General features: G+C 45.9%; 1 protein-coding gene across 1 annotated transcript; it reads right to left on the bottom strand.

Annotated features, from left to right (window-relative positions):
- Positions 1-360: 360 nt before the first annotated feature.
- FKBP4 (FKBP prolyl isomerase 4) lies at positions 361-9,300 on the bottom strand. Its single transcript, XM_054577202.1, has 10 exons — positions 8,946-9,300; positions 6,825-6,969; positions 6,197-6,339; positions 5,207-5,327; positions 4,792-4,948; positions 4,077-4,167; positions 3,888-3,971; positions 3,427-3,612; positions 2,643-2,882; positions 361-1,184 (listed from the first exon to the last, which is right to left on the bottom strand). Exons 1-10 carry the CDS (start codon positions 9,048-9,050, stop codon positions 1,092-1,094), a joined length of 1,365 nt encoding a protein of 454 aa, XP_054433177.1. The 5' UTR covers positions 9,051-9,300; the 3' UTR covers positions 361-1,091.
- Positions 9,301-15,260: the final 5,960 nt, after the last annotated feature.

Genomic DNA, 15,260 nt, shown 5'->3' with positions numbered 1-15,260 from the left:
ATCAGGGAGAAATAGACAAATCTAACTTCAAAATAAATACAAGTGGTCCCTGTATTTTAGATGTTTGTATTTCCCTCTTTGTGTTTGGAAAGATGACTGAAGCTGCCAAAACTGCAAGGCTGCTGGGGGTAGTGCTGGAAGCGATGGCAAGGCCACAGCAAGGCCCTGGTTGCAGCCTGGGTGGTATTCAGGAGGCTCTGAATGGCAGCATTGCTCCTGTTCAACTACAGCTTCTCTATCAGGAGCTGCGTTTTAAGCAGGACTGGGGATATGTGTGGTGGGTGGCTCCCTTTTGTCCCCATAGTGTGGCCACCCATGCCCACCCTCTGAGGCCAAAACAAACAGGATTGCCAAACACAGTTTTCATTGTTTCCACTTTATTGCTCAACTGCAGAACTTGAGATGAGCCTGGACCTTCAGCAACGTGCAGAGAAGAGGCTGAGGTGGTGAGGGAGGGTGGGGGACAAGACCTGGCTGAGAATGCAAACAGGTCTGAGAGGAAATACTCGAAGGGGGTACAGGGGATGGTCACCATGACACCAGAAGACATCAACCACACCATCTGGGTGAGGAAGGGAACAGAAAGAAGTAATGGACACAACAGTGGTTTTCCCCATGCCCCTAGCATCCACATGGAGGCCTCATGTTTTGAAATGGACAGGGAAGAGAAAAGGAGGAATATGGTTGCCCAGGTTTCCCTCTACACCCCGGTTTCACATCTGACCCCACATCCCTACCACTAACCCCTTTCACCACTTGACAAATTGACATAACAAAATAAGCAAAATAAATTAACATTCTTATGAGCATGTGTAGATGGACATTCGTTCATGTGTAATGGGGGCAGGGGGAGGGGAAGAGGAGGTAAAACACCTAAAATGATCCCCCACCTCAATCCCCGAGCCTGCTCCTTTCCCCCTTCCCCCAAAGCCACCATCCAACCAGATAGAAAAATAAAGGTCTAATTCACTCAAAATTCTTCGGGGTTTTTTTTTGTTTTGTTTTTTTTTTTTTTTTTACAAAACGAACAGGGTGGAGCAGAGTAGGGAGCAGGGGAAGCAGGCAGCTACAGGAAGAGGGCTGGGGAGAGGCTATGCTTCCGTCTCCACCTGAGACGGGCTCCCTGCCACGTCATTCTGCTCATCCTTCATCTCTGCATCAGCATGGTCTCCTGCTGCCTTGGCCTGTGAGGAGACAGAGGACAAATTCCAGTTCTCATTTGGCCCCATCCCCCGGCAAGAAAGGTGACTTTTTCTCCATGTCCTTCTGTTGCCTGCCTGCACTGAGCCCATCTGGTGCCACACACCTAGCACAGCCTGCCACCATGTATATGGTCTGTACCTACAAATACTCAGCTCTAAGTACAAAAACATACACATTAACTTCTAGCAGAATTACACAGACACAGCAATTACTTTTCGAGATGTGTCCTTAAGATACTCTTGCACATGTTCAAAACTATGAATTTACAAGATGATTTACTGAAATGCTGTTTAGATTTTACTTGTCTACCATGGTAGCTACATGTGACTACTGACCACTCTAAATATGGCTACATCAAATTGATGTGTTAAGTATGAAATAAGCATTGAATTTTGATGACTTAAGTCTAAATACACATGAATCCAATAAAAAAATTACATGTTGCAATATTTAGATGGCTTAGATCAACTAGAAAGTATTTCAGCCCTGGCTGGTGTGGCTCAGTGGGCTGAGTGCTAGCCTGTGAACCAAAAGGTCTCTGGTTTGATTCCCAGTCAGGGCACATACATGGATGTAGTCCAGGTCCCTGGTTGAGGGTGTGTGAGAGGGAGCCAGTTGATGTTTCTCAAACTTTCTCTCTTCCCTCCTCTCTACAAATAAGTAAACAAAACCCTTAAAAAAAAATTTTATTTCATCTGGTTTTTTCTTTAACATAGCTACTAGAAAATTTAAAATTAGGTATGTGGTTTGCATTTTATTTCTATTGGACAGTGCTGGTTTAAAACACTGAAGACTAGGGTACTGGGTAAATGAGATATGATGTATCCATACAATGGAATAGTAGCTACACAGGCATAAGAACCAGAGAGCTCTTTTGGTTATTGATGTAAAAATAAGCATCCAGGTATGATACCAAGAAAGCATAGTACAGAAAATAGGTAGAGCATGTTGTCTTTTATTAGGGAAAAGGAAAACAAAAATGTGTCTGCTTGTAAATGTGTTCAATATAATGGAATGGTACAAGAACTGGTAATATCAGTTGCTTTTGGGCAGTGTTAAGACTTTTTACTACACATTATTTTTATATAATTTGAATATAACTATATAATTGTACTGCTATTTTAAAATAAGTGTTTTAAAAAGGGATGGAGAACACTTGCTGGGAAGCACACTGGGCAACTGACTCTTGGACCTCTAGGGCTTGCAAGTGGGTTTCCAGCCCTGACCACCAAGGAATGCAGGCCCTAATGGCAGGGGTTTTTACTGAGAGAATATCCACGCCACTGCTCCTGGGATAAGCACAACTTCTGGTTTCTGGAACTGGCACAGACAACCACAGGCACAAAGAACCCACACCAGCTAGGTTTGGCCCAGGGATGAGATGAGATGAGATAGAAGATGACCTATCACCTTGTCCCTATGCCTGTCCCAATCCTCACCTTGCTTTTCTCCTCAGCCAGCCTCTCAAACATATTGGCATAGAGCTTCTTCTCCCGTGCGAGCTGCTCGCGGATCCTCTGATGGCAGAGAGCCAGCTGGGCCTTGGCGGCTTTGTTGCTGGGGTAGAGCTGCAGGACCTTCTGGAAGTCAGCCCGTGCCAAGTCAAAGTCATTCACTGCCAGGTGGGCCTCTCCCCGACGGAAAAGGCCCTTCTCATTGTTGCTGTCCAGCTCCAGGGCCTAATGATGAGGGAGGAATCAACAGTGAGACCTCAGCTATCTGGCCAAGACTCGGTTTCCAAGGTACCCTCAGCAGGATGATGGAGAATGCCAATGGCTGGCTCCACCGCTTAAAGAATGAGTCTTGGGGCATTAAGTGGAAAAGACAAGAGTCTACGAAGGAATCCCATTCAGTCCAAGATGCAGAGAGGAAAGACAGGTCTTCAAATAGAAGAAGAGAAGGCCCTCTGCTGATAACATTCACATTCTCTTTAGAGAAAGGGAGGTATATAAGAGAGGCTAAGAACAGTGATGAAGAAAACACTTTAATAGCTTTTCCCATCCGGTGTTTCCTTCTACCTCTGGGTCAGCTGCCTCTTACCACTGAAGCCAAGGTACTTGCTTCTCACACCCCCTGCCTCTGGGTCCTTAATCCCTGAGCTCACAATGGTCCATCCTGCTTACTCCTACCTTAGTCATGGAGGACAAGCTTCAGACATGCCGGCAGCTCACCCCCAGTCTTGCCTGTGACTACTGCCCCATACGTCTTTAAAGTGGGCCTCACCTTGTTACAGCTTTCGATGGCAGCTGAGAAGGCCTGCAGTTTCAGATGACACATGGCCAGGTTGAGATGGGAAGCTAGCCGCAGGGCCCGTGCCTTCTGTGCGTCCTCATCAGAGAAACTTGACTCGTATTCCAGCCAGGACACAATCTTCTTGTATTGCAGTACAGCTTGCTTGTACTTGCCTTCCTAGAACGGGAGGGAGGCTCAGGTACACAGCACAGGTTCAGTGGCACCAGGCTGTCATACCCTGCAGTCATCAGTGACCCGTGGGCACGAGAAGAGCCCTGCCCAACCCCCACCCTCAATGCCCCCAGGCAAGACCTGCTAGCTTACACTAAGGGAAGACTGCAGGTGCCACCTGTCCACTCCCTGGCAGAGACTGACCTCAGCCATCGGTGGGAAAGGTGGGCCCGGGGGAGCCCTCCCCGGGAGTGTCCTCAGGACCACGGCTGCTGGCTCACCTTGAAGTACACAGTGCCCCGCTCTTTCACTATGGTGCTCTGTTCCAGCTTCTCCTCTGAATTCATCTCCCAAGACTCCTTGGCCTGCCACCCCCCCGCCCAAGAGAGAAACACAACTGTCAGCTACCCCAGAGTCACCTCCAGGGTGGGATATGACTTCAGGATACGGAGAACTTTGGGTCAACTCACCTTCTCAAAACTCCGGAGGTGGATTTCGTATTTCAGGTCAGCGTTTGGTGGGATTTGGAACTTTTCCTTCCCAACACTGCCAAAAGCATAGCTGTGGGGGCAGAAACACCCTTTAAGTCATCTCATCAGCAGTGAACCTGGTCCGCACTGGAAAGAACCTCTCCATCCTGTTTGGCAAAATCTTCCCTGACCCCCTAACACAACTAGTTGTTCTCTTAGTATCTTACATGTCCTTGTAACAACTCATGCTATATACACACTGGCTTGATTATTAATTTAAATGGCATCTCAGTTTAAAAAAAAAAAAAAAAAGAGTCAATAGTGGCAGGAACAAAGTCCCTGAATAACTAGAAATTGTCAGCACCGTGTATGGCACAGAGTAAGTGGGCTTCCATAAATGTCACCAACGAGTGAGTGACTGAACACGAAAATCTTGATGTCGGTAAAGGAGAGAGTCTGTAGCAGCCATGACTGAAAAGATTGTGCTTTGATCCAAGGAGATGTGGACAACTGTGGCCACGCTCCTAAATACAGCAAAGAGACCATAATGGCCAATGTCTGGTGTGCCCAGAGGCACAGTGAACACTAATGAGGACGTGGGGGTAGTGAACACACACGGAGGAAAGGATACACATGGCCAGTCATCTAACTCACTGTGGACATGTCGATCTCTGACCTCGGTTCACCCACCTGCTCTACCAAGCCCACTCCTTACCTGGGCTTGAGGTACACAATGGAATGTTCTCCTTTTTCCATGTTCTGAATGGCTTTCTCCAGCCCACTAGGCAGATCCAGACTCTCTCCCTCGCCGATCTCAAAGTGGAGCTCCCGCTGGTCAAAAACTTTGTCCTTGTAGTGCCCTTCCAGTGCGACTGGCATGCAAGAAAGGCAACGTACCAAGTGCATGAGCAGGGAGGTGACTGAAGAAGGATGCCGTCAGCATCCCTCTGTTATCTCCTCACTTCTTGCCCCCAACGTGCCCTTGTGTTCTGAGACTTGGAGGGATGATAAAAGGGTATGTTCCAATCCCTCACTTTCTACACAAGAGGATCAGAGAAAGGAAGTACCCTGCCCAAAGCCACCCAGAGACTAAGTATCAGAAACCAAATTAAACATGCCTACTGTCTTACCCTCCACCACGGCACCCTCGTTGGGCCTAGCATAGCCTTCTCCCCGAGTCCGAATTCTTCGGATGATTCCCCCATTTTCTTCCTCTGTTAGGTCCTCTCCTTTGAACTCAAACAACTCTATCTGTGGGACAAGATGCAGGGTAATGTAGGATGACAACTCATTTCAGCACTAACTTGTCAACAGTGAGATACTTCTCTCTCATTTAGAAGAGTCCCTAATAACTGTCAGACAAGGTCTGACCACAAAGGCAGCCACACTAGGAGTTGACAGAGTGGCACTTTTGTTAACTTCTCAGGATTTGCCCTAGTTTCAACTTTGGTAGAGATGGGCAGGTCACCCAGATTTCAGTTAACCTTGGGAGGTCAATCTATTTGCTACCTGCTCTGCATAATAAGGACATGTTCCAGTTGATCCTAGCTTAGCTATTTGAGAAGCCCACTCTGATAGGCATTAGGAATGACCCAACATCTTTCAGCAGTCTTCTGCACATTCTCCAAGTTATTTGTGGTGACTAGGGCTCAACTACTTGCAGGCTTAGCAGTGTTAAGTTCCACCTCCTCAGAGAAAACTTTCCTTACCTCCTTGACTCACAGGGGGAGGCATCTCTCTCCTCCTATCTCTTGGTGCCAATATTCTAGTCTGTCATTTGTAACTGCATACAGATTCTGACCTCCTGACTCCTTTCAGTTAAAATTATACCCCATCTTCTCTTGAGATAAACATGCCTCAACCCATTACTGCTTCGAGTCTGAAGAAGGGTTCGTGGCCACCTCTTCCCACCCAAAACCTCCATCATAGCCTGTGTTCTGGAAGCAGTAAGTTGTGTGCACAGCAAAGCCAACTACCCTCTCCAATTCTCTTTGCCCCTTAAGGCCAGGCCCTTAGCTTCGGCTACATTGTCTCCTAGCGGCAGGAAGGACCGGAGGGCAGCCAGGCCCTGAGCTGAGATAAGGCCGGCTCTTTGCTTTGCTCTCTGGCTGGACTCTTACCTCAAACACCAGCGTGGCATTGGAAGGGATTTTTGGAGGGCTGCCTGCCAAACCGTAGGCATATTCTGGCTTGCAGGTGATGCGGCATACCTCTCCCACCTTCATGGTTGCTACAGCAATGTCCCAAGCCTTGATGACCTCCCCTGTAGGAACAGAAAGCAAACAGGTCCTTCTTCCTTGGCAGGGAACTGATTCTGGGCTCGGTGGCGCCAAGAGTATGATGCCTGAGGGGAAGCTGGACACTCTTTAGAAATAGGACCAGGAAGGCAGAGAAACATGGCTGCAATCAGTGCTGTCATCTCAGATGTCTCATAAAACAAAACAAAACAAAACAAAACAAAACAAAACAAAACAGAAAACAAAACCACCCAAGACTGGAACAAGTAAGTTCAACAAACACGGCAGTCCGCTTCTGAAGAGGAAGTGGGGTATTCAGAGGTGATCAGAGGAAGGAGCAAAATCAATATAGTTACAGGACAGTGGAAGAAAAAGGAACAACACAACAATAAACTTGGCAGTTTGTAATAAACCACCCCTCCTTAAACTTCTGAAAATATGGTTTCAGCTTGTGACAGCTTATATCCTCCTTGAAACCTATCTATATCTACCAAGCCTCGGTTTTGCCTACCTTTTCCCAGATCAAAGGAGAATTTATCTCTGCGGTCCAGACTGGAGTCAAACTTGGTGCCATCCACCAACCAGCCAGTGTAGTGAACGAAGACTCGGTCCCCAGTCATGGGCATCTCTGTGCCTGTGCCCTCTCGCTTGATGACCTGGGAGAAAGGAGGAGAAGTTGAGTACCCATGGACGGGGGCAGGAGGAGGCACAAAACTGCCTGCATGTCTCTGACTGGTACATAAAGGGAGTCGCCTACGTTCCTGCAAATACATTCCGGGGACCAGGCCTCAGAGGATTCTGATACAAAGCTTGGCTATAAGCCACGTGACCCCCTCCTCCTTTCTTGAGGTGTGACAGTGACATGGTTTTAAAAACTGAAGACAAGCCCTGGCCATGTAGCTCAGTTGGTTAGAGTGTCATCCCGACACACCAAGGTTGCAGGTTCGATCTCCAGTCAGGGCACATACACAAGAAGCAACCAGTAAGTGGAACAATAGGTCCCTCTCTTAAAAAAACAAACAAAACAACAAAAAATCAAAACCTGGAGACAAAACCAGCTTCAAGTCTTTGCTGTATGACCTTGGATAAGTCACTCAAACTCTCTAAATCTTATTTGGAGTGATGACAATCTCTATCAGAGTTGTTGGAGGATTCAATCTGCAAAATTCATCAGCAGCAAAGGAAGAAGTATTTACGTTCCATTTTCTCATCCTTCCTAAATGCCAGTGACCATCAGATCAGAGTCTGGTTTGGAGATAAGGAGAGGAATGAAAAGTCCAAAAGACGGAATATACGATTGTAGATGAGCACAGGGGCTCCTATCAGGCCCTAAACTCTGACTCTGGACGTGGGCGTTCCTGACTGGTTTAAGTCCTTTATTTCCAGGCTAAGAGTATTTCCCAGGAATTCATAAGCCTTGGCTTCTCCTCCTCAGCATTTATGAAAGGTCCCTCCATGAGCCACCTGGTAGGTGCGCCATTGACTGCTACAGAAAAGCTTCCGTGATAGAACAGACACCCAATTAAGGAGTAGAAAAGTTAAGGGAAACGAGAGGAGGGTAGAAGGGGAAAACGACCATTTCTGAATAACAACCTGATAGAAATTACGAGGACTTTGGAGAAGGGAAAGCCACATGTCCGTGTGTGGGACAGCTTGAGATTCCAAGATCTTGAAGGGAAAGTCACATACATTTCTGGAGCAAACAGGTACTGCTGGAGGTTTGCCTAGCTCTCAAGCAAAACGTCTGTTTAGTCCCCACACCCCAGCTCCCAAAATCAAGAAAGTGGGGGGACGACGATCCGAGGTGGAAGGAGGAACTACAGGTCCCGGCATGCACCGCTCCCTCGTTTTCCCGGGGCTGGGGGAGGGGAGACAGCATGGCTGAGTGGGTGACCTAGCTAAGTCCCAGCCTTTAGAAAGGGACTAAAGAGAGGGCGGAGGGTGCCAGAACCTTCCTCGAGGCTAGGTCTGGGGGCCAAGTTGCACAGAAGCCTCTGAGCCAGGAAATTACTTTTGTGACCTGCTTCTGGTCCTAGCTAATATTTAATTGCTAGGGGTTGGCGAGCTCTCGCACCACCACTGATGAAGACGGCCCAGGCCTTCCAGCCTGCGGCTGACAGGGATGGAGCTGGCAGCTTAGCCGCAGGAGCGGGGTCGCAGCAGGCCCGGCCCCAGGTGCACGCGGCCCAAGCCCCCGTCTGCCGCTCGCGTGCACCGCCGCGCCGCACCCTCCCTGCCCCCCCGCCCCCCCCGCCCCCGGCCCCACGCCGCTCCGGCACCGAGCACGCCGCAGCTGGAGCTGCAGGGCTGGGGGCCTGAGCCCAGACCGCAAGCTTCCAAGCGGGCCGTAATAACGGCCAAGAGCTGGTCGGCGCACCTAGGCTAGGCTACCCGCTTCCGAGCCCGCGGTCGTCATCAACTCCCAAACAACGCAGCCTGGCTCAGGAAGGCAATGCAAACGACCGCCGGCTGCACGAGCCCTCAACGAGCGACCCGGAGCTGTAGAGGCGGCCGTCCCCGCTCCTTGTCTCGGACGGGGGCTTAGAGGCTCGGTGGGGGGGCGGCTGCGATGGGAGCTCGAGCTTGGCGACCGCCAGCAGGACCCGTGTTCCCCCGCCGCCCCAACCCTTACCTTCAGCACGCCTTCATCCTGCTTGGGGCTGATGTCCACTCCCTCGATTTGGAGGGGCGCTGGCTGCACCCCACTCTCGGCCGCCTTCATCTCCTCGGCAGTCATGGCCCCTCCGAGCGCCGTTTACTCTGGGAGCTGGGCAGTGGGCGCGAGCCAAACCCTCTCGGCCGCCGGCCTGTCTGCACTGGGGTGCGGACGCCGGCTTCGCAGCCGCCGACCGGGGAACTAACTGGTCCAAGGCTCGAGCCCCTCAGGTTCCCGGCGCGCTCACAGTCTGCAGAGCCTGGGTCGGGAGCCGGAGTAGGTGGGTATTGAGCGGCCGAGAGAGCGATTGGTCCCACCCGCCGGGAGGGAGGGGCTGGGAGGAGCCGGAGCGGGAGCGAGGGACGGAGGGGGTGGGGGCGGAGAAGTTTCTCGAGACGGCGGCGGCTCAGCGCATTGGGGCTGTAGTGCTGTGTACGCTTAAGTGAAATCTTCTATTTCTAGTTCATTCCTCCGGCTGGCTGTCCGGGGCTCCTCCCCCAACTCCTGGGATCCTAGGACTCTGGGGACCGCCCTTCCCCCGGCACCACGCTCTCCCGGGCCCTCCCTCTCTGGCTTCCCGGTCTAACCGGATTCTTCCAGATCCTTCTCGATGCTCCTACATCACTCCAGAACCTAGCCTGCCAACCAAGGTCCGCCCCACACACTGCAGCCCGCTGCGTGGTTTGCTCAGAACTGTGCAGCCGGCCGTCAGTGGCTGAGCGTCGGTCTCCCTGGCATCACAGACGCGCGTATTTATAAATGTCTACGGTAAATACAGACGCCTTGGCCTCCTCGCGTTCCCTCGGTTGGACACAACGAATTGGGGAGGAAGACGGGAAGGGAATAGGACCGGGGCGGGGGACGAGGGGAGGCGCAGTGAGTGAGGAACGCTTCCCAAGTGCACAGAAATGGACGAGAGCAGCCTCAATTTTCCCAGAGGCCGGAAGATGTGCCGCCTTAAGCTCTTTAAAGTGCTTGGAGCAGTCGGTTTTAAAGAAATGACCCGCTTAGCTAAGGATTCTTAAAAGGGGCATGTATTGAATGGTCGGTCCCCAGCAATAATAAAACTGCTATTTCGGTTAATATTTAAAAACAAAAAATGGTTTCAACTCACGAAAAAAGTCATTCCATTTTACTAAGGGCTGTGGCAAGATACGTTTTCTTACTATTTGATTCCCAAGTGTTTATCTGTACGTGGCGTGCAGAGCGTCTGTGTGGTGGGTCAAAGCTCTGCAACACCTGGTTATCCAAGCAATTGCTTTTTGACAAAAAGATTCTTGTAGAGAGGGTGTTTTTTTAAAAAGTACTTAACCGCAGTTCCTCATGGTGCTTGCTGAGTGGTATCCAATAATCATTGGGTATATCAATTTGTATTCCAATAATAATAATTTTTTGAGCCCTGGCTATGGGCCTGGCACTGTGCTGTTGTAGGCAAACTGTCCCACTTCAGTGGGTACCAAAAGGGCTGTTGTTACACATGAAATTTCAATACCTTAACATAATTTGATAATTCATCATAGTCCTCTCTGATTGAACTTTACTGGAAGGAGATGGAGAAGAAATAAAACTGATTCCTCCAGCAATTTACAGCAAATGAATTTAGTCACAACTAACACATTTCTTTTTCCTCTTTTAAAAAAAGATTTTACTTATTTATTTATTTTTTTAGAGAGGGGAGGGGGAGGCAGAAAGAGAGGGAGAGAAACATGTATGTGTGAAAGAAACATCTATGAGTTGCCTTTCGCACGTCCCCAACCAGAGACCTGGCCCACAACTCAGGCATGTGCCCTGACCAGGAATGAAACCTGCAGACTTTTGGCTTGTGAGTGTGCCATCGGGCCACTGAGCCACACCAATCAGGGTAAGACGTTTCTTATTAGATGGTTGGGGATATCCTTGAAAGATACGGTGGGGGAGAGGGGGTGGGTGGGTTGGCTCACTAGGGATAAATATGAATATATTTCTTTTCTACACTTTCCTTAATGGGGTAAGAAGTAACTGTCAAAACCCTCCAAAATTCCAGGTGGTAGGGATGGAGGGTAGGGTGCTGGCTTGTAGGTTTGGCAGGCTCTTGCTATTGTCTTATGCACCTACGTATTGTCAGCATGTGCTAGTTTTTAATGCTAGGGCCATTGGGTATTATTTGGCAGAAAAAGTTAGGATAGAAGAGAAAACTTCACCTTTAGAGTAATGCTTCTCTGCACCTTTTTCTTTATGGAAGCAAACAGCGTAAGTCCATGTCTTTTTAATTCCTGTCAGCACATATTAATTGAGCACTTATGATATGCCTATCATTGCATTAATATGTAACTTAATAGCAGTAGAAAGAGCACATGCATTGGAGTAAGCAAAGACTTGGGTCCCCCGTATACTAACCATTTGAATTGGGGCAGGTTATTGGGATAGTAACAGCTGTCGAAGAGGGTAGTTGCGATGGTCAAGGAAGGGGAAATGTATGTCAGTTAACGGGCATGGTGCTTGCCTTCAAGCAGATGGTTACTAAATTAGGGTCATTATTCTAATGTGATAAATTTGGTAGTGGCGATTGGGACAAAGTGCTAAAAATACAGACGTCTATAAGGGAGAGGAAAGTTAGGGTGGAAGGGAAAGGGGAAAGACAAGAAGAAAAAGTTTTCAGCAAGAAAGTTCTTTGCCTGTTCAGCAAGTGAGTAGATGTAGGGGCTGGGAGATGGAAGGGAGAGGGGAGGGCAGTAGGTACTGGGTTCTTGAAATTCAGAACAGGGTCTTACTGTTGCTAGATTTTTTTCTGGTTATTTACATTATATTCTTCTGATTGTAAAACTTACACATATTCATTGTAGAAAGTGCACAGGTGTTTCATTCTTTCCCTCCTGTTCCTTACTCTTCCTAGCCCATTTGAATTAGTATTCTCATCAAAGATATTTAACAATGTAATTATTTTAAATGGTATCATTTAATCATTTAAAATCTTTCTGAAAGTTTCCCCTTTTGCTAGAGAAAGAGAGCACTCTTTAAAAAAAAACAACCCATCTACTGTACTCTGTAGATGACTCATGCTAAGATTAGAAGTTTTGTTATTGCCCAAATGAGCCTTTCTGAGCTCATCTGCATCATCTCCCTAATGGTAGGCCCATCCTTCACACATGAAGACACCTTGTTTTTTAAAGTTGCTGTTTTTTCTTCTTAGACTGCCAGTGCTCTTAAATATTTAAAAATTATATAGTATTTGGATTATTCAAAAGAATGTGAGATGAGTGTGTGTGTATATACATGTACACACATGTTATGTAATGTATGAATATGATGAATTTGGTAGCATAACACCCAACCTAAGGATTAGAACATTACCAATATGAGTTGTGTCAAAAATGTTAAGGATGCTTACATAATTTCTTGCTAAGTTTGGTGTCTGTTGACTGAGAAAACACAAACTATACCACTGGTGAAAACAGCTACTACACATTTCATAAAACATTTATTTTTTTTACTTATTTTAGTGATGGCAGCTCCATTTTCACACATTTGAAAAACAGTAGACCTCTATGTGAGGTCTGCACATAATGGAGATATCTGCATAGGGTACAGGTTAAGCTCATGGGCACTGGATTGAGTTTACCTGGGTTCAAATCTCAACTTCTTCATTGAGCACATAATGAGTCCTTGGGCAGAAGTATAAGGCCTTCGTCTAAACTCTTTTTTTTGTTTGTGGGTGTCCAGTTGTTCTATCACCATTTGTTGACTCTACCTAATATATATAGAAACAAATTCAGGGAGGCTGCCAAAATGAGAAGACAAACATGGCCTTTATTAGAGTTTCATAGTTTTTCTCATGTAGATCTTATACATATTTTATTAGATTTATATCTAAGTATTTCATTTATTAGGGGGTAGTGCTACTACAAATGATATATTCTTAATTTCAAATTTCACTTGTTCTTTGCTGGTATATGGAAAAGCAACGAACTTTTGCATATAAACCTATATCCTGCAACCTTGCTATAATATAATTATGTGTTAGTTCTATAGGGTATTTTTTGTTGTTGATTATTTGGATTTTCTACATGGATGAGCATGTCATCTGAGAAGAAAGATAGTGATTGTTTTATATGTGTCTTGTTTAAAAAATCTTTGTCTATTCCATGGTCATGAAGATAGTTTCCTTTTTGTTTTTCAAATTCTAGAACCTCTTTTTTAAATCTTTCACATTTAGGTCTGTGATCCATCTCAAATTAAGTTTTACATGTAGAGTGAGGTAGAGTTTATTTTTTTTTACATATGGATGTACAGTTGATCAAACATCATTTATTGAGAGACCACTTTCCCACACTGAACTGTGGTGGCTCCTTTGTAGTCCATCAAGTGTGACTATGTATTTGTGTCTGTCTGTGGACTTTCCTTTGTTTCAGTTAGTCTATCCTGTGCCATATGGTATCCTAGTTGCTGTAGCTTTAAAATAAATTTTAATATCTGGTAGTGTAAGCCCTTCAGCTTTGTTCTTCTGTTGTTAAGATTGCCTTGGCTTTTGTGGGTTTAACACATTTTTTTGTACACATATTAGAATCATTTTGTCAGTATCTTAAAAAAAATGCTGGTGTTCTGGTTGAGATTCCATTGAATTTATACGTCAAATCAGGGAGGTTTGACATCCTAAACATGGAATCTCCTAATCCAGAAATATTATATGTGCCTCCATTTATTTAAGTATTCTTTATTCATTCTCAGCAATGTTTTAATGTTTTATAGTTTTCAGCATAGAGGCCTTACACATATTTTATTAGATTTATTCCTAGGTATTTTTTGTTCTGGTACTATAGTAAATGCTGTTTTCCAAAGTTATTTTCTAATTGTTTGTTGTCAAGATATGGCATACAATTGATTTTTGTTTTTGTTTATTTGTTTTGATTATGGTAAAGTATACATAACATGAAATTTACCATTTTAACCGTTTTTAGGTGTATAGTATTGTGGTACTAAGTACATTCACATTGTTGTATATACATGCCAATAATTTCTTTTGGTAAAAGCTTTTTCAATATCTAATTCAGACATCGTATAATTCATACATTTAAAGTGTATGATTCATTGTCTTTTAGTATATCCACAGAGTTGTGCAACCATCACCACAATCAAATCTAGAATGTTTTCATCACCCCGTCAAGAAATCCTGTACCCTTTAGATATCACTCCCCAACCTTCCTCAGCTCCTAGCTCCTGGCAACCACCAATCTACTTTGGGTCCATTTGTTCCTTCTTAGTTCATAGGTATTTAAGAGGTTTGAAAGAACAACTGGTGCTTCATTTTTATGCACATGTAATGCTTGAAGAATTCCTACAGGCAACCTTATCTGCTTCTGGACTTCCATCAGTCTTTTAGACACTTAACATTGTTTTATTTTCTTATCTGCCTGGGTCTTAGCTGTCTTTTTCTTTCTTTCTCCTTTTCTGTTTCTTCTAATGAAAGAAAGAGGTGTATTTATTCTTCTTTTTATTTTTTTTTGAGAGAGAGAGGAAGGGAGAGAGAGGGAGAGAGAGGGGAAGGGAAAGAGAGAGAGGAAAAAACCCTCATCAATCAATGTGTTTGACTTATTTATGCATTCATCGGTTGACTCATATATGCCCTGACTTGGGGTTGATCCCACAACCTTGGTGCATCAGGACAGTGCTCCAACCAACTGAGCTACCCATTCAGGGCCAAAAGAGCTGTTTTTCTTACCTGTGACACCCTCTCTTTCTCTGAACATTGAGGCAAACAAGCCCACTCTTCCTTGGTGGGTTCTCCCAATCCTGAATCACCATATCCTTCCATGTGGCATGCTTCTCCCTAGTTCATTTCGCTGCTGCTTGAAAACATTTCTCTTTCTCCATTTTATTCTCCAAGTTTTCTTTCTCTCATGCAATTGGTTTTTAAGACAAGTTTTAGTGAGGTATAGTTTACATGTGCTAAATTGGCCAATGTTACGTGTATAGTTCATTGAGTTTTGATGAATGCACATTGCCATGCAGCCACCACAATACGGAACCTTTGCCTCACCCCAAGAGGTCACTTGTGTCCCTTCACAGTCAATCCCGTTAGACCTCCTCCCTGGTCCCTGGCAGCCACTAATCTGTTTTCTCCTACAGTGTAGCCTTTTTTAGAAGTTCATGTAAGAGAATTTTACAGTATGTATCTCTTGTGTCTGGCTTCTTTCACTTAGCATAAGTTTTTGAGATTTACCTATGTTGTTGTGTGTATCAGTAATTTGTTTTTCTTTTTTTAATTCCTGAATAGTATTCCATTGTGTGGCTGTGCCACAGTTTGTTTCTTTGTTC

The sequence above is a fragment of the Pteronotus mesoamericanus genome, unplaced genomic scaffold, assembly GCF_021234165.1.
Source record: "Pteronotus mesoamericanus isolate MK-2021 breed Mesoamerican mustached bat unplaced genomic scaffold, CSHL_Meso_final contig_41, whole genome shotgun sequence".
NCBI lineage: Eukaryota > Metazoa > Chordata > Mammalia > Chiroptera > Mormoopidae > Pteronotus > Pteronotus mesoamericanus.
The sequence above is the reverse complement of the archived record's forward strand: the minus strand, read 5'-3'. Positions and strand labels throughout refer to the sequence as shown.